Genomic DNA, 19117 nt, shown 5'->3' on the forward strand with positions numbered 1-19117 from the left:
GTGGCCTGCTTTCTGGTGGAACCTCTTCTAACCGGTTTGGTAGATTTGACGAACTGGTTCTACCGAACTGGTGCGAATTGGTAGGAACCCACCTCTGTACCAGCCCCATGATGGAGAACCTATGGCACACGTGCCAGAGGTGGCACTCAGCGCCCTCTCTGTGGGCATGTGCACCAGCACCAGCTACTATTCTGGTTTCTGGTGCATGCATTCACACTGGCCAGCTAGTCTTTGCGTGCACGGAAAACCCGAAGACTAGCTGGCTGATTTCCAGTGCTCTGGCGCACGCAAAGACCAGCTGGCCAGTGCATGCATGCGCACCGGCCAACTGGTCTTTGGGTTTCATGCGCTCTGGCATGTGCGTTCCAGTTTGGGCACTTGGTGCCACAAAGTTTGCCATCACTATATCAGCCATTTCTATAACAACAAACCTATCTAATCAGCCAAACCCAAGAGCAAAGTTTCATATTTTTTCCATCTCAAGCACAAAGCCCAAAAGTGGTTTCCAAGTAGAAACAAAATTAATTGTGTTCTTCTCTTTAATCAAAGCAATCCGTTTAGCCCTCTCGGCTAACTCCTTCAGCTTTTGCAGCCATTCATCCAACACATTGTCCTCCCATTTTGGGGCATAAAGAAATCTTTCTACATCAACGTACATAACGTCAAAAGTTCCAGTTTTTTTTTCCAAGTTCTTTGTCCATTAGACCTAAAAGAAGTCTTTGGTTTGCTCTTCATATCCACTTTAAGAAATCTTCTTGTTCGATTGGGTAATGGATAGGCACACACAGGCTTAACGGTAACAACAGCTCTTTATTAAGTATAACAAGTGAGAACAATCCAGCGAAGGTTGAGTCTGACAGCAGCCCTTTTATAGGGAGCTGTCAGATCTTTAAACCAAAAGGGTTAAACCTCTGTTCCCGCTGGAACAGAGGACCTTGGTGGAAACCACTGTAGATAGGGTGAATATTTAACACCCCTTCCCTCTTGGATGGAACAATCCTACTTGTAATGTAGTCACGGAGGTAGGCGGGCTTTTGGGTAGCTCTGCCTGACCTGCACAGTTCAGTAGGAGGGGTTTCCTTGGACAGGTTGGACGGACCTGTTTGCTCTGCAGCTCCGCTTGGTGGAAACTCCTGGAACCTTTCAGAGGCCGCGGCTGGATCTTCTAGAGCCGGCTCACTTGGAGCTCGCTGCGGGCCTGCAACAAAATGAGATAAGTTTCCCGGTACCCTCGGGCTTGAGCTGGCCATGGAAGGAGTGAGAGTTTGCTCCGTTTGGGTAGGGCTTTGGCTAACTCATGCAGGAATTACCTCTGGTTGTCTAAGAGTGGAGTTGGAGAGGCGGCCACGGAGTTAGTCAATATCCAATTCCTACCGTCCTCGAGCTCTAAGAGGTAAGAGCAAGGGCCGGTGATGCCTATCACTGTGGCAGGAATCCACAGAGTTCCCCCGGCATAGTTGTGAGTGTATACAGAGTCCCCTATGCTAAATGTCCGAATCTTGCTTGTGGAGTCTGGGGGTGATGAGGCAGAATAATTGGGGTGTAGCCGGTTTAAGTGGGATCTTAGCCGGTGACCCATGAGAAGCTTGGAGGGGCTTCTGCCTGTAGTGGCACTGGGTGTAATGTGCTGGATTAGCAAATAGTGATCAACCCATGTTTGCCAATCTCCTGGGCCCATCCTAGCGAGGGCCTCTTTTGCAGATCTCACCATTCTCTCCACCTGACCATTGGAGGCCAAATGGAATGGCGCAACCAGGGCATGCCTGATTCCCTAAGCTGCTAGGAACGTCTCGAATTGCATGGCCGTGAATTGGGGCCCATTGTCAGAGACCAGGACGTCGGGCAGGACGTGCGTGAAAAAATGTCTCCATAGCACCTTGATGACCCCTTCTGCTGTAGTGGAGGTCATCGGGACTACCTCTAACCATTTTGAGTAGGTGTCCACAACTACGAGAAATATCTGGCTGTAAACGGGGCCAGCAAAGTCAATGTACACCCTAGACCATGATGTTTGAGGTTGCTCCCACTCCTTAGCGGTTGCCTCTGGGGGAGCCGGTCTGGACTCCTGGCACGCTGTGCGAAGATGCAAAGGCATCCAGCCTTTAGTGCCGGATGAAGGGCGACGGGGATGTCCATGTCGCTGCCCTGTAGATGTCTTCTATAGGGGCCTGGGAGGCACAGGCCGCTGAGGTGGCCCCACTCCTAGTGGAGTGGGCCATGATGCCGGCTGGAACCGGCAAGTTCTGTGCCTCGTAGGTGAGGGCAATGGCCAGATGGATCCACCGGCTAATGGTGGACCGGGAGACCCTCTTCCCTAGCGACAAGGGTTGGTATGACACAAACAGAGCCTCACACCTACAAAACTCCGCCGTCCACCTTAGGTAAATCCTTAAGGCGTTTCTTACATCTAAACAGTGTCAACTGTGCTCCCGCTCCTTGGTCGGGTCTGGGCAGAAGTCCGGAAGAATCACCTCCTGCGCCCGGTGGAAGAGAAAAAGAAAGAAAAAGGGCACTGACCGCCATCTCTTTTTAGCACAGTACAAGATAAAAACACTTCAACCTCAACATTTTGCTTTTACACATTAATATATAACTAACCCTTCCTGTAACAGCAAATCTTTCTGATGCATGAAACCAGTCAACCCATTGCAAGCACACAATCCGGAAGTGATATCCAAATAAAAAGGGACTTCCAGATTCTGTAACAGCTTTGTTCACTTTGTCATCTCTCTGGTAAATTTGCAAGATTTGTTTTTCTCGCCATGGATATGTATACATCTGAACTAGACTGTGTTGTTTTTCTGGGCCATAGAATACCTGTGGGTATATGCATAATTTTGTATTTACCATATTTTTCGGAGTATAAGATGCTCCGGAGTATAAGATGCACCTTAGTTTTTGGGGAGGAAAATAAGAAATAAAAAAGTCTGCCTCTGCCTACCAGCATCCATGGTATTCATCTGTGTCCTGTCAGTGTGTGAGAGAGTTGAGGGCTGTTTGGAAACAAACAGCATTTGCTTTGTGAGCAAAAAGGAAGGAGACAGCAAGGAGCCTGGGCGTGGCTTGTTCTGTACTAAAGCTGCATGCTGTGCTGATATCTGAAACTAAAACTGAAAGTGAAACTTCTCTCCTCTGCTGAAGTACCGCATTGGAAAACCTACTTTTGGTATTGTATATTTACTTAATGTGTTATATTATATATAAAGAAAAGTTATTGAATCCTGCTGGATCAGTGACTTGTGTGTGCTTTCTGAATGTGATTGCTGCTGCAAATTCGGACACCTCCTTGCAACAGAGAACAGCCAAGTCAGCTTCAGCACATTATTGCAGCCTGATTCAGCATGAGCAGCTGATTGGCAGGTGGATCAGCCTCCAGGAATAACCCCAATCAGCTGTTCCAGGCTGTAGGGATTACCACAGACCATCCTCTCCTTCGTGCCTCGCATTTTGTGCTTCGGTGTATAAGGCGCACCCAAATTTTCACTTTCTTTTTTTTGTGGGGGGGAGTGCATCTTATACTCCCAAAATTCAGCATTTATTTATTCATTTTCTCATGTTTGTGTAGTATATGTTGGAAGTGACGACCCTTTGAGAGCTTATGAAACAAAATTTCATTTTAATGCAGACCGTGTACCTATCAAAGTGACAATAAAGTTATTCTGAGTTCTACGTTCTCTTGCAAAAAAGCACACAGCTGACTTATTCAGTCTGGCTGTTTCCCAAAGAAACCATTACTGGACTCAATGCTGAAGGCGCTCTGCGACATAGTATTTATGCCAAGTAGCCCCAGAAGAGGAGTTACAACTGGGATTTACTTCTCAGCCAGACAGGAATGCAATAAAGCAAGGGACAAAATTGCTGACATATCTCACATTGGCGTGGCATCTCTCCTTCTAGGGAAGTTAAAAAAAACACACACACCAAGATTTGCCCTTGCTACAACCCCAAATTAGCCTGACATGTTGTCATGTGGACTTAAGCAGTGAAACAGATAAAGGTAGCCCTCAATGTATGACCACAATTGAGTCCAACATTTCTGTTGTTAAGCGAGACCTTTGTTAAGGGAATTTGCCCCATTTATGAGCTTTCTTGCCTTGGTCGTTAAGTGAATCACTGCAGTTGTAACCTTCTGACGAGCAACAATGGGGAATCCAGATTCACTTAACAACCGTGTTACTAATTTAACAAGAGCAGCGATTCATTTAACAACTGCGGCAAGAAAGGTCATAAAATGGGGCAACACTCAATTAAGAAATGTCTCACCTAGCAATAGAAATTTTAAGGCTCAATTGTGGTTGTATATTTGAGGACCACCTCTACCATTTTAGAATAGAATAGAGTTGAATTGGAAGGGTCCTGGGAGGTCTTCTAGCCCAACCCCCTGCTTAGGCAGGAAACCCTATACCATTTCAGACAGATGGTTGTCTAATTTCTTCTTTAAAACTTCCAGTGTTGGACCATTTACAACTTCTAAAGGCAAGTTATTCCACTGATTAATTGTTCTCAATATTAAGAGATTTCTTTTTACCTTAGTTCTAGATTGCTTCCCTCCTTGATTACCATATTTTTGGAGTAAAAGGTGTACCTTTTTCCCTCAAAAAAGAGGGTGAAAATCTGGGTATGTCTTATACACTGATATAGCATTTTTGGCCTATTGAAACCCTGCCCCCTTTGCAAAAATGGACGTGCAGAGGGTTTGGGAGGCTTGCAAAATGCTCCCAAGGGCTGGGGAGGGCAAAAAATGGGCCATTTTGCCCCCCCCACCAGCCCAGAGGAGCACTCTACAAAGCTCCCAAAGCCTATGCATGCCCCTCCCTTTTTTGCAAAAAAAAACCAACGGCCCATTTTTCTGAAAAACAGCCTGTTTTTTGCTCGCTTTGCGCTCCCCCCACTCTGCAAGCCTCCCAAAGCTCTGCATACTTCCCCTTTTTTTGCGAGATCCGAGGTGTGCAGAGGGTTTGGGAGGCATGTAGAGTGCAAAAATGTTTTTTTTTTTTAATTTACCTCTTCATAATTTTGGTGTGTCTTATACTCCTGTGCGTCTTATAGTCCGAAAAATGCGGGAGTTTCTTGAATAGAGTTTATATGTTTATTGGAGGATATCGGGTTTTGTACAGCAGCTCAAGAGATCTTTCACATCACGCTCTTCTCCTGTCCCCACCTCCCATAACAATCCTTTGAGGTAGGTTGGGCACCAGGAACTTGATCTAGATAATGGATTTTTTCCAGTGCCTGTCCAACATTTTAACCAACAAGAATCAACGTCAAAGGCTAAACCTCAGGGGTGTGTTTTAAAAAATCATTTGGAAGCATTAAAGGCATGAAAACGATAGCAGCTTAAACTGGTTTTCACAGCCAAGTGTGTAGAGGAGGGAATTCCCCCAGTCTGACCCACAAAAATGAAAAGAATTCCAGACCTTCCCAGTTCGTGCCACCTTCACTCAGCTTGCTGAACTCCCATTCTCGAGCTATTGTCCTGGTCATAGAGGGGATTATCGCCCAAAGTGTCCATCACAAGTCACAGTGTGACTTACGCAAATTGCATAATGACACAGTTTGTGTCATCGGTGTGATGGCGTCAGGCTGCACAGGACAGGACTTGCTCCCCAAGCCGTGGTGGCACAGTGTTTAGACTGCAGTACTACTTCTGCTGATCACCAGCCGCCCGTAGATTGGCAGTTCGAATCTCACCAGGCTCAAGGTTGACTCAACCTTCCATCCTTCCGAGGTGGGTCAAATGAGGACCCAGATTGTTGGGGGCAATAGGCTGACTCTGTAAACTGCTTAGAGAGAGGGCTGTAAAAGCACTGTGAAGTGGTATATATTGTATTTTTCGGAGTATAAGGTGCACCTTCCCCCCGCCAAAAAAAGAGGGTGAAAATCTGGGTGTATCTTATACACTGAATACAGCATTTTTGGCCTACTGAAATCCTGCCCCCTTTGATGAGGGTTTCGGTGACCTGCAGAGTGCTCCTGGGGGCTGGGGAGGGCAAAAATGAGCAAAAAATCAGGCCATGTTTCCTTGCTTTTGCCTCCCCATCCCTCGGGAGCACTCTACAAACTTCCCAAAGCCTCTGCATGCTTCCCTTTTTTGCAAAAAATGGACCGCTTTTTGCTCGTTTTCCCCCCAGCCCCCGGGAGCACTCTACAAGCCTCCCAAAGCATTTGCATGCCCCCTCCTTTTTTGGAAAAAACAGGCCAGTTTTTGCTCGTTTTCACATACACCCAGTCCCAAGAGCACTCTACAAGCCTTCCTAAGCTCTGCATGCCCCCCCCCTTTTTTTTTCAAAAAATGAGGCATGCAGAAAATTTGGGAGGCCTGCAGAATGCAAAAACTTTTTTTAAAAAATTATTTCTTCAAAACCATGGTGCGTCTTGTACTCCGGTGTGTCTTATAGTCCGAAAAATACAGTAAGTAAAAAGTGCTATTGCTATTATGATCACCCTGGGGGAAAATGAAGACGCTGTTTGCTCCCTGGGGTTATCGGTTCTTCGAAGCCACAAACTCTTGGCTAGGAGAATGTCTCAGTCTTCAGAAGAAAGTGACATTTCCAAAGTTGCCAAAGTTACAATGCAGAAAAACGTGTTACTGTTGCCTTCACAAGTGGTGGTAAGGAAGAAGAGGCAGCAGCGGGGAACACAGAGAAACTGAGTTAATCTGTCTTCCCATCTTATGCAAATGATTGTGCAAACGGATGTTCCCTTAAAGCAGTGGGCTAAGAAGAGATAATAAGATTTATTTATTTATTAGAGTTTTAGCTCACTGTTATTACTTTATATGTAACTCAAGGTAGCGAAGTAATATTCCTCTCTCCCCTTATTTTCCTCATAACAATCACAACTCACTGTCTCTTAGTTAAGACATACGAAGAATAGTTGCAGGAACTGGGTATGTCTAGTTTAATGAAAAGAAGGACTAGGATAGCAGTGTTCCGATATCTCAAGGGTTGCCACAAAAAAGAGAGAGTCAATCTATTTTCCAAAGCACCAGAGGGCACCACAAGAAGCCATGGATGAAAACTAATCAAGGAGAGAAGCAACCTAGAACTAAGGAGAAATTTCCTGACAGTTAGAACATTTAATTAGTGGAACAAATTGCATCGAGAAGCTGTTAATGCTCCAATACTGGAAGTTTTAAAGAAGAAATTGGACAATCGTTTATCTGAAATTGGGTGGGGCGAGCCTGTCAAACTGGCAGCCTGCGGAGCTGGATGCGTCATGTGCCACACCCGCATTGGCTCTGCAAAGGCAAAAAACATTGCAATATGTCACGTGATTGAGTTTGACACCTGTGATATAAGGTCCCTTCCAGCTCTGTTATTCTGTATTCTGTATCTTTTGCAAACCACCCAAGTATATAATCATAATTTAGAACAGAGTACCCCAACCTGAGGGGGGTTGGGGGGAACAATGGGATGGGACAGAAGCCTTTATGCACGCATGCACACATAAGAACGGGGCCGCGAGTGAGGGCGCAACGCAACTGGGGCCATGAGCGCATGCACCCCGCTCACTGTGACACTAGCACAAGTGGGGGAATTCGTGCATGCACTGGCCAGCCATTCACATGGCCCAGTGGCAAAGAGAGGCCACAGCCCGGTAGTAGGCTGGGGCCCATAGGTAGCGGACCCCTGATTTAGAGTCTTCCCTAAATCAAATTAGAAAATGTAACAAACAGAAAGGAAAGCAAAAGGAAATGAGGGGATGGATCTGGGGTGCAGCCTTACCACACGCCTCCCAATGAATTTGTTTCCCTTGCAGTTCTATGTGCTGGGGGCTATTCTGGCCCCAATCCGTGTCGCATTGGCCTTTGTGGTCCTCTTCCTTATCTGGCCCTTCGCCTTGCTCCAAGTGGTGGGACGGCCTGAGGAAAGCTTGCAAGAACCTTGCTCCGGATGGAGAAAGTAAGTAATGGGACAGCCAGGGGTGAAATCAACTTACCTTCACTGCCAGTTCGCAAATGTGAGTGCAGGTGCGTGCTTTGCTCACACGTGCCAACTCTGCGCAGGCGCAGGGCCTTCCGTGCATGGGCAGAGCGTCAAAAACAATGTGTTGACATCCGGGGGGGGGGTGGGTGGGCAGGCGGAGCCTGCATCTGAGCTGCAAAGGTAAGTAGAACAGCAAGAGGGGAGGAAGCTGCTGTGCCACACGAATTAGATTAGCTAGAAAGCAGGAAATCCAACCATTCTAGCTAATATAAATTGCACGTCACAGCTGCTCGTTGGAAATACCGGTTCGCCCGAACCACCAGCATTTTTTTTTACTACCAGTTTGGGCGAACTGGTAGCATTTTTTGCTACCGGTTTGAGCAAGCCGATGCGAACCGGTAGCATTTCACCCCTGGTCTCAGCTCTCCTTTGGACGTTCTGCCTGCAGCCCTCTTAATGCCTCCTCCTTTTTTGCCCTTCTTCTTCCTCATCCCTTTTCAGCACAGTTTCTCATGGTTCGGTGTACTGGCTGAGTCGCCTGATGTTTTTCTTGCTTGGGTTCATGCGCATCCGGGTGCGAGGTCAGAGGGCATCCCGACTCGAAGCACCCATCCTGGTGGCTGCTCCTCACTCCACCTTCTTCGACCCCATTATTTTGCTGCCCTGCGATCTTCCCAAGGTGGTGTCGCGCACGGAGAATCTCCATGTGCCAGTCATTGGGGGTAAGGCTGATTATATCGCTGGGGATGAGGGTGAGTAGGACAAGGAGCCCCACGTAAGTGGTAGATCTGACCTTTGGAAGGTTTCGATGCATTGCATCTCTGCAGCTGGTGCACCTTGCAAGACTATGTGATTTGGGCTTTTACGTGTCACTTTCCGGATATTTTAATCCATTCTGAAATGGAACCTCCGGGATTCTAGTCCTCATGATGGTGAAGATATCTGCAGTGGTTACTGCAACCTTAACAGAATAACAGAGTGGGAAGGCATCTTGGATCCTCAAGGAAAGCCGTTAGCTAACACTTACAAGCTAAGAAGAACATATATGCCAAATTACAAGTTTTTAGGCTTTACGGTTCTGGAGATTTCATGATGAGTGAGTGGTACTTGGCTTTTATATATATATATATAGATTCATTCCCTTGACAGCTATGGATTTCATGAAGCAAGTGCCATACAGTAGTCCTCGACTTATGTCCACATTTGAGCCCAAAATTTTCACCATTGTGAATTTTGCCCCATTTTACGACCTTGCTCGCCACAGCTGTTAAGTGAATCTGTGCAGTTGTTAAGTTAGTAACATGGTTGCTAAGCGAATCCGGCTTTCCCGCTGACTTGGCTTGTCTGAAGGACTCAAAAGGGGGTCACGTGACCCAGGACACTACGATGGTCATAAATATGAGTCAGTTGCTAAGCATCAGAATTTTGATCACATGACCATGGGGATGCTGCAAAGGTCGTAAGTGTGAAAAATGATCATATGTCGCTTTTTCGGTGCCACTGTAAGTGGTCACTAAACGAACAGTTGTAAGTCGAGGACTACCTGTCAAATAACAGAAAATACAAAAGAATAACTGAATCACAAAAGGTGATACACATGATCCTGGGATACTACAACCATCATAAATCCAGGCCAGGTGCCAAGTGTGATCACATGACTGTGGGAATGCTAAGTGGTCGTAAGTATGGAAAAACAGTCATCAGTCATTTTTCTCAGTGCTGTTATGACTTCAGAGAGTCACTAAATGAATTGTTGTAAGTCAACGTCTACCAGTTTGCCAAGCATCTGAATTTTGATCTTGTGACCATGGGGGATGCTGCAATGGTCATAAGTGTGAAAAACAGTCATAAGTCACTTTTTTCAGTGCCATTGTAACTTTGAATGATCACTAAACAATCTGCTATAAGTTCGCATCCTTCGGGAAAATATTTCTCAGGCCAGCTGCCTGGCAGTGACTCAGAAAAGCTTTGCAACTACTTATCCCTTCTTTTCCCCTGTGCTCATCCCCTCCAGCCCTGCTGAGATTCAATCAGGCCATCCTGGTTTCTCGCCATGATCCAGCTTCTCGCAAGAAGGTGGTGGAAGAAGTGAAGAAACGAGCAACATCCCAGGGGAAATGGCCACAGGTAAAAAACATGGAGGACCCGGTCCATTTAGTTAGCTTTGTTAAGAACTGAGGGCGGCGCAGTGGTTAGAGTGCAGTACTGCAGGCTACTTCAGCTGACTGCTAGCTGCAGTTTGGCAGATGGAAACCTCACCGACTCAAGGTTGACTCAACCTTCCATCCTTCCGAGTATAATGGGTAAAATGAGGTCCCAGATTCTTGGGGGCAAGAGGCTGACTCTGTAAAATACTAAGAGAGGGCTGTAAAAGCACTATAAAGTGTAAGTGCCATTGCTATTGCTAACTCTGCCCACTGCCAGGAGTTTCATCCTGACCAGCTCAAGTTTGACTCAGCCTTCCATCCTTCCAAAGTCAGTAAAATGAGGACCCAGATTATTTGGAGGCAGTATGCTGACTCTGTAAACCGCTTAGAGAGGGCTATAAAAGCACTATGAAACAGTATGTAAGTCTAAGAGCTATTGGTCTTGCTAGCTGCTCTTGATAATTTGGGAGGGTTAAAGGTTTGGAGATCCTCTCTTGATTTGTGTGACCACTTTTTCCAGGTGCTTTTCTATCCGGAGGGGACCTGCTCCAACAAAAAAGCCTTACTGAAGTTTAAACCAGGTAAGACCATGAGTAAGCCTGTTCAACAGGGGTAAAACAATGGATTGGTTTACCAATCCAATGAACTAGCATTGGAGATTGCCCTGCTTTAAACTAACTGATCAAAAAAGACAACTCTTTATGATTGACACAAGAGGCTATCAATTAGGCCTCAATTTCATTGCCTGTTTTGAAAAGCCGACAAGGTCACCAATCCGATTAAGTCTAATCTCTTTTGAAAACTAAAGAAAAAGGACTTTCTCTCTAAGTTTTGATTTGGGCGAAAACTTTTGTGAGTATCCTCACCCTTCAACCTTAAAATATACGTACACTCATCTTCAGCACTCGGAGGAAAAAAAGTTAAATCCCTGCCTATTTTACTCTACTACCCTATTTCCCTGAAAATAAGGCCTCCCAGGATAATAAGCCCAATTGGGCTTTTAAGCCCATGTGCTAAAATAAGCCCCCTCCTGAAAATAAGCCCTCCCTGAAAATATTTCAACGCAGCAGCAGCCATGAGGTGACCACGCTTGCCGCCTCCTGCACCTCAGAAATAATAAGACTTCCTGGAAAATAAGGCCAAGTGCTTATTTTGGATGTCAAAAGAAACACGGTAGTCATTGCCAACCGCGACCCTACAAATGCGCGCACAACAAAAGCGCGGCGAGAAAACCGTGACATCATAAAAGTGCCCACAACAACGCACCGACAAAAGCGCAATTTAAGTTAAGGTAAGGGTTAGGTTTAGGGTTAAGTTCAGGGTTAGGTTTAGGGTTAGGTTCAGGGTTAGGTTTAGGGTTAGGGTTAGGTTCAGGGTTAGGTTTAGGGCTAAGGTTAGGGTTATTAGGTTATTATTACTTGTTTGTTGAAGGCGAGCTTTTGTCGGTGCGCTTCTGCACTCATTCGTCGGTGTGATTTCAACCTCGCAGTTTTCTCGCAGTTTCGTCAGCGCGCTTTTGTCGAGCGCGTATTTGTCAGTGAACCATTGCCAACTAAGGGGTGATGCTCATTTCTGTTTCAAGACCATTGAGCCAGCGCTGTCTGATGACATTTCTGCGGTCATGTGGCCATCATGACATCACGGAGCGCTGTTACCTTCCTGCCAAAGTATATTTATCTACTCGCATTTGCGTGCTTTCGGACTGCTGGGTGGGCAGGAGCTGGAATGAGGATGGGCGCTTAACCTGTCACATAGCGCTTGGGTTTCAAACCTGGGTTGCCAGCTTTCCAGCCAATAAGCCCAGCAGCCTCTTAATCACTGAGCCACCGCGTCCCCCTTTCAGCACTCGGGACAGATGAGTAAATCTTGAACGTCTGTGCTTTATATTCTCAGGTGCCTTCATATCTGGTGTTCCCATTCAGCCAGTTCTCATTCGCTACCCCAACTCTGTGGTGAGTTTCCACGAACTTTAGGAAAGCGTCTTAGCCATGTAATAATTACAGGTAGTTCTCAACTTACAGCTGCAGTTAGGATCAGAATTTTTGTTGCTAAGCAAGATTATTGTTAAATGAGTTGTGCCCAATTTTACAATCACAGTTACTAAGTGAACCATTGCTGTTGTTGCCTGTGGAGATTCTCCGCCATCCAGGTCATGGTTGTCCCCAACCGCCTGCTCCTGTGTTCAACACAGGGCATAAAACACCCTGCAGAAAGCACAGCTACACAACACAGTCCCTTCAGCAGCTCCAAGAAGGCTCCACACCCATTTGTGCTATTCAGGTGACCCTGTGGACACAGACAAACCTACAAGCGGCCTCAGTGAGTCTCTAATCAAACCAAGTTTATTACAGTCAAAGACCAGAGACCAGAATAAATAAAAATACTCAAGGAACATCCAGTTAAAAATTCTGGAATGAAGGAATAAATAACAGATAAAATCTATATTAAAATCACAATTTGGCATCCAATCTGTCAGTTGCACACATGGCCTAACTATACTATAATATCAATCCTTAAAACCGTTGAGGCCCGTAGTCATCAAATACTAAACTGCAAAAGGGTTTTGCTACATTAGTCGTGTAAAATAGCTAATGTTGGATTAATCACATGTTTCTGATGAATCCCTGATGCTTCTGCACAGAATCTAGCCACCTGTGCTGCAATCACAGTGTTTTTGTCCTTGAACAGCGACTGGAGATAGAGCCTCTAAAATAATGCAAATAACCAGCTGGCTGCAAGGAATATAAATCCTTCCATTCTCCACCATCCAGTCAGAGCTGAAGAAACTTCTTGAGAAAAAGCATGAGAAGCAAAACATCTTTTTTTTAAAAAAACAACACAAGAAAGTCCAGTTGCCTCTTGAAAAAAAAAAAAGCACCTTTGGGACATTGCAATTGTACTCTGTTCCCCCCCCCCCCCAAATAAGACACAAATGGAAAATAAGCCCTAACATGATTTTTAGGATGCTCATAATATAAGCGCTACCCCAAAAATAAACCCAGTTAAGATTGTCAGCCAGATGGACGCATTTAGTGGTGTATTTCCCTGAAAATAAAACCTAACCCCCAAATAAGCCCTTAAGGCATCCTTTGGAGCAAAAATTAATATGTTCCATTCTTATTTTTGGGAAAACACACAATCAATTAAGCGATTTGGCCCTCACCTCCAAAGGGGCTTTGCCTGTTCGAAGCCATCAGCGAAGGCCACATGACCTTGCAGAAACTATCATAAATACCTGCCAGTTGCCAAGCCCTTGAATTTCGATCGCATAACAACCATGGGGACTCTGCAACGGTCATATGTACGAATATCAATTGCAAATTACTCTCGTTGATGCTGTTGTAACTTTTGAAATGTTGCTCGATGAATGGTTTTAAGTTGAGGACTATATGTACCTGATGTCAGAAAGAGCTGGCTGAGTAATTTTTTGTCTACTTTTTTTGAAGCTGGCTTGTCTAAGTAAATGTGAAGCTAGATTGTCCCAAAGGTGTTTTTTCAAGACTTTCTGGGTGTTTTTTTTTTTTTTTTTTTTTTGAAGACCAGAAAGTCCAGTTGCCTCATGAAAAAGCACCTTTGGGGCAACCATGACCTGGATGACAGAATCTCCATAGATACTAAGTTAGATCAGTGTGTTGTGGCCTGTTGGCTACAATCAGAGCAGGAGCATTAATGGAAGTCAGGGCCAGTCTTGAGGCAACCTGAGAACTCAGAGGGAGAAGAAGGAATGGAGCTGGCAGAGATAGAGATGACAGAAGCAGAGCCTGGGCTGTCCATCAGCCCTCAGATGGAGAATTAATAGCCTCCAGGTCTGGAGGTGGCTGATGAGGAAGAAGAGAAACAGCTGGATCCAGTGTCTGACGCACGGATGCGCAAAAGGCAGAGGGAAGGAGAACAGTGGAAATCCGTGGGCCGGTCCTGGGGAAGGAAGAGCCACTGCTGCTAGCAAAGCCCCACCATACCTCTGGGGATAAAAGGCAGGGGGCAGAGATGAATTGACATGGAAGACAACTATTCCATCTGGACTTGTTAGCCTGCAGTGAGAGAGAAATGTTTTGCTGAGGTTGCTGGCACTCCTAATTAAAGGAATCTTTGAGATAAATTCAGAGGGTCTGTTGTGTCTGGTTGAGCCGGGTGAGAACACAGTGTCTAACTTATTATTAAGGCTTATAAAATGGCAATGGAAAAGCAGCTGAAGAGCCCTTGGAGGTTTTTCTGCGCCCTCGGGGTCACCTGAGTAGTGCAAATGGGTGTGGAGCCTTCTTAGGGATTATATGGACCTCTCTTATGAGCTGCGGCGGTACAGTGGTTAGAGTGCTGTATGGCAGGCTACTTCTGCTGATCACCAGCTGCCAGCAGTTTGGCAGATCGAATCTCACCAGGCTCAAGGTTGACTCAACCTTCCATCCATCCAAGATCAGTAAAATGAGGATCCAGGTTGTTGGGGGGCAATAGGCTGACTCTGCAAACTGCTTAGAGAGGGCTGTAAAGCACTATGAAGCGGTATATAAGTGCTATTGCTATTATGGACCATTATGGACTCATTATATTATGGTGGCCCCTTATGGACCATGCTACTTTGTTAGATAAAACCAAATCTTTTCACTCTTTTTTTTTACAGGATTCAACCACCTGGGCATGGAGAGGACCCGGAGTGTAAGTTCCTAATAATGGTTTTTATAATAGTGGCTGGTTATATGTATTCGCCTTGCCAGCAAGACCAAGTCTGATTCATTTTCCATTTCTTGTTCCAGGTTAAAAGTCATCTGGTTGACTGCATCTCAGCCTGCAACGACTGTAGAAGTAGAGGTAAGAAGAAAAAGAGGGGAGATTGTGATAATTACTTCTGGGGTGATCCGTTGGTGCCTTTTCAGCCTCACAGCACTGAACTGTACTTGGTTCAAAGTTGTGTTTTATTTGCAGAACGTACTGTGTTTTTCGGAGTATAAGATGCACTTTCCCCCCCTAAAAGAGGGGTGAAAATTTGGGTGAGTCTTATACACCAAATGTAGCCCCACCCATCTACTGGCCCCCACCCTTTGGCCTCTGCCTCTCAGCAATTTGCCGCAAACAGCAAGCAGCCTGTTTCAGCTTCAGCACAGCCTGATTAGTACAAGCAACTGATTGTCAGTTGGATCAGCCTCCCGACTATCAGCTGTTTCAGGCTGCAGGGATTGCCATTGCCTATTGCTATCTCCGCACTCCTCATTTTTGGCCTCGCATCCCATTTTTGGCCTCTGCGTGTCTTGTTTTTGGCCTCCATGTGCCCCATTTTCCATCCATTCTGATCCCCACCGCCTGGAACGGGTGGAAAATGGGACACATGGAGCTGAAAAATGGGGCACATGGAGGCTGAAAATGGGACATACGGACGCAGCGATAGGCAGTGGCAATCCCTGCAGCCTGAAACAGCTGATCATTGGGATGCCAATTTAACTGACAATCAGCTGCTTGTGCTAATCAGGCTGTGTGAAACTGAAATAGGCTGTTTGCCATTTGCTGCAAGGAAGCAAATTGCTGGGAAATAAAGGCAGATTTTTTTTCTTGTACTAATCAGGCTGTGCTGAAACTGAAACAGGCTGTTTGCTTTTTGCTACAAGGAGGCAAGTTGCTGACAGGCAGAGGCAAAAAATTGTTTTTGTTTTCCTCCCCAAAAGCTAGATGTATCTTATACATCAGAGCATTTTATACTCTGAAAAATACGGTACAATTTTTTTCTGGAGCTCAGATCACACTTTGGCTTTGAATGGTGTGTTGGGGACCCACTCTCAAAAACAGTCGATGGGAAATTTCTCCTTTCTGCCATATAAAAAAATTACAATTTCATGTAGATTTGGGTACTCAGGTCCTAGTCTTCATATTGGCCTACAATTTATCTTAAAGTTGATGCCATTGTCTTGACGATCCCAGCTTGTGCATAGTATAAAGTTTACTTTAATTCTGATTTTTCTCTTCCTTTCTAGTTTCTCCCAGTTTACCAACCCAGCCCGGAAGAGGCTGTGAACCCTACACTATATGCTAACAATGTCCAGAAAGTGATGGCCAAGTGAGTGGGAAATGCTTTTTGTAAACTGGGAGTTTGGGGTGCAACAGGAGGAAGGATAGGCTCAACCTTATAAGAAATGGTCAGAAGATGTTGGGACTGGTTTGGGGTCCAGGTTCTGTGTGTTGCTGAAACTGAACTCTGAAAACTTGAGATGGCACACGGAAAAAACTGAATTCATAGAAGAGAAGGCCTAAGTCTCTTGATAAATTGACCAGACTAGAGGAATTGGCCAGTTCATTAATATTTATGGCAAAATCCATCAATGCAGAGGTTTCTTGCTAGGCTTTGAATCTGATCTGTAGGATGCTAGTTTGGGGTCCTTGATGATCTCAGCAAGAGACTAGAAGCCAACATTCATTCTCTGGAATGAGATGTGGCTCAGGGACTAAGATGCTGAGCTTGTGATCAGAAAGGTTGGTGGTTCGAATCCCTCGCGCTGCGTAATGGAGTGAGCTCCTGTTACTTGTCCCAGCGTCTGCCAACCTAGAAGTTCGAAAGCATGTAAAAAATGCAAGTAGAAAAATAGGAACCATCTTTGGTGGGAAGGTAACAGCGCTCTGTGAGCCTTCAGCATTTAGTCATGCCAGCCACATGACCACAGAGACGTCTTCGGACAACGCTGGCTCTTCGGCTTTGAAACAGAGATGAGCACCGCCCCCTAGAGTCAGGAGTGACTAGCACATATGTGAGAGGGGAACAGGAGAAAGGATAAGTATAAAATTATAAGCGGGCTTGCAGGAATACCATCCCGGGAATACACCAGTTGAAAAGAGATAACCACAATAATAGAAAAGGAAAGGAAGAGAGAAAAGAGAGGGAAAGAAAAAGAGGAAAGGAGAGGAAGCCATGGAGAGACAGAAATAGGAGAGAGGGTAGGAAGGAGAAGAGAGAAGTAGGGGAGAGGACGGGGAAGAAGGAAAGGGAAGGAGAGAAGGGAGGAAGTAGAGAATGGAGCAAGGGAGAAAAGAAAGGAAAAATAGGGTGGTGATAATACAAAATACTGTAGGTGTAGGGCAGTGGTCTCCAACCTTGGCAACTTTAAGACTTGCGGACTTCAACTCCCAGAGTTCCTCAGTTGAAGTCCACAAGTCTTAAAGTTGCCAAGGTTGGAGACCACTGGTGTAGAGGATGGTAAGCAAAGCAACTCCAAATAGCAATAGCAATAGCAGTAGACTTATATACCGCTTCATAGGGCTTTCAGCCCTCTCTAAGCGGTTTACAGAGAGTCAGCATATTGCCCCCAACAACAATCCGGGTCCTCATTTCACCCACCTCGGAAGGATGGAAGGCTGAGTCAACCCCTAGCCGGTGAGATTTGAACCGCTGAACTGCTGATCTAGCAGTAGCCTGCAGTGCTGCATTTAACCACTGCGCCACCTTGGCTCTTTATACAACTCCAAATGTATACTTTAACTTTTTATATGGAAAAATAAATGTTTAAAAGTGATAGATATAAATCAGAAAAATAACTATATGAATGTATACCTGTAATTGTATGTAAGGGATTAAAAAAAAACTTTTTAAAAGAATATGTGCGAGGGGAACCTTTACCTTTAATGGGAGAATACTGCAGTTGGAAGCCTGATTCTTGGTGCACACGGATAAGCCATTTCTTCCCTTGCTTGATCAATCTGTGTTTCCCCATAAAACTCTCCTTGTCCTTATGTTGTTTCCTTTTTTTAAACAGAGCCCTGGGGATCCCTGCCACAGAATGTGAATTTGTGGGCAACCTTCCAGTGACTGTTGTAGGGCGCTTGAGGGTAGCTTTGGAGCCACGCATCTGGGAACTGGGGAAGGCCATTCGGAAAGCCAGGTGAGAGAGGTTTACCAGGACAAGGAAAGAGCTTTGGTGGATGAAAACAATGGTTGAATCTCATCCTTCATTCAACTTGGATGCCACAAGACAAGGCAGGCCTCTTTTGATAGATTATAATGGGTCCTGCTATTAGGAAGGAGAAGAGGTACTGTTTTTGTTCTTGGAAATCTAATGATGGAGGAAGGATATGATGTTAGGGGAACAGAAATTGACCAGCATAGCATAATCATTGGCACAAGGTCCACTTGTGAGCAGAAGATTAGGTAGGAGTGGAAGGACACCTGGGAAAGAACCAAAATTGTCCAGGTTGGTGGGTTTATAATTTCCAGTTATATTCCACTTAATATTAGGAAGCACACTGGAAAATCAATTTTATGTTTTTCTTTCTTTCCTTCCTTCCTTCCTTCCCCGTCCCTCCCTCTTTCTTTTGTTCATTCCTTTCCTTCCTTTTTGTCTGTCTTTCCTTCCTTTCTCCCTCTTCCTTCCTTCCTTCCTTCCTTCATTTCCTTCTCTTCCTTCCCCCTCTCTCCCTCCTTTATTTTCCTTCCTTCCCCCTCCCCTTCTTTCTTTCCCTCCTCCCTTCCTTTCTACCTTCCCTTCCTTCACCCTCCCTCCTTTCTTCCTTCTTTCTCCCCCCTCCTTTCTTTTCCTCCTTCCTTCCTTTCTTCCTTCCCTCCCTTTTCCTCCTCCCTTCCTCCTCCCTTCCTTCCTTTCCTCCCTCCCTCTCTTTATTTCTGTATGTCTTCCTTCCCTTCTCCATTCCTTCTTTCCTTTCCTCCCTCCCTCCCTCTTTCTTTCCCTCCTTCCTTTCTTCTTTCTCTTCCTTCCCCCCTTCCATCCTCTTTTTCTTTCTGTCTGTGTCTTTCCTTCCTTCTCTTCTTCCTTCCTTCCTTCATTCTTTCCTCCTCCACCCCTCCCTTCTTCTTTCTTTCTTTCTTTCTTTCTTTCTTTCTTCTACGCTTTTGTTTTGTATATTGTTACTACATTGAAAATTCTAGATAGATAGATAGATAGATAGATAGATAGATAGATAGATAGACAGACAGACAGACAGACAGACAGACAGACAGACAGACAGACAGATAGAGTAGTCTATCACTCAAGGTAGCTTATAGGGATAATTGAAGAAAACACGGTTAAGTAAATCGGGGTTCAGCTTTACGGCTGTGGAAAAAAACGAATA

At 45.3% G+C, this 19117-nt stretch overlaps 1 protein-coding gene across 3 annotated transcripts in view; it reads left to right on the forward strand.

Annotated features, from left to right (window-relative positions):
- LPCAT4 (lysophosphatidylcholine acyltransferase 4) overlaps window positions 1-19117 on the forward strand; it is a 52779-nt gene that overhangs the window by 23274 nt on the left and 10388 nt on the right. Inside the window, exons 1-10 of one of the 3 annotated variants that reach the window (XM_032238186.1) lie at window positions 1097-1393; window positions 7762-7904; window positions 8435-8650; window positions 9943-10055; window positions 10596-10656; window positions 11969-12027; window positions 14694-14728; window positions 14827-14881; window positions 16036-16118; window positions 17806-17931. In XM_032238186.1, coding sequence (XP_032094077.1) covers window positions 7766-7904; window positions 8435-8650; window positions 9943-10055; window positions 10596-10656; window positions 11969-12027; window positions 14694-14728; window positions 14827-14881; window positions 16036-16118; window positions 17806-17931 — 887 coding nt within the window. In that variant the 5' untranslated portion in view covers window positions 1097-1393; window positions 7762-7765. Of the gene's footprint in view, window positions 1-1096; window positions 1394-7761; window positions 7905-8429; window positions 8651-9942; window positions 10056-10595; window positions 10657-11968; window positions 12028-14693; window positions 14729-14826; window positions 14882-16035; window positions 16119-17805; window positions 17932-19117 lie in introns of those variants that run through there. The other 2 variants (XM_032238183.1, XM_032238184.1) reach the window with 2 other exon arrangements.

The sequence above is a fragment of the Thamnophis elegans genome, chromosome Z, assembly GCF_009769535.1.
Source record: "Thamnophis elegans isolate rThaEle1 chromosome Z, rThaEle1.pri, whole genome shotgun sequence".
Lineage (NCBI taxonomy): Eukaryota > Metazoa > Chordata > Lepidosauria > Squamata > Colubridae > Thamnophis > Thamnophis elegans.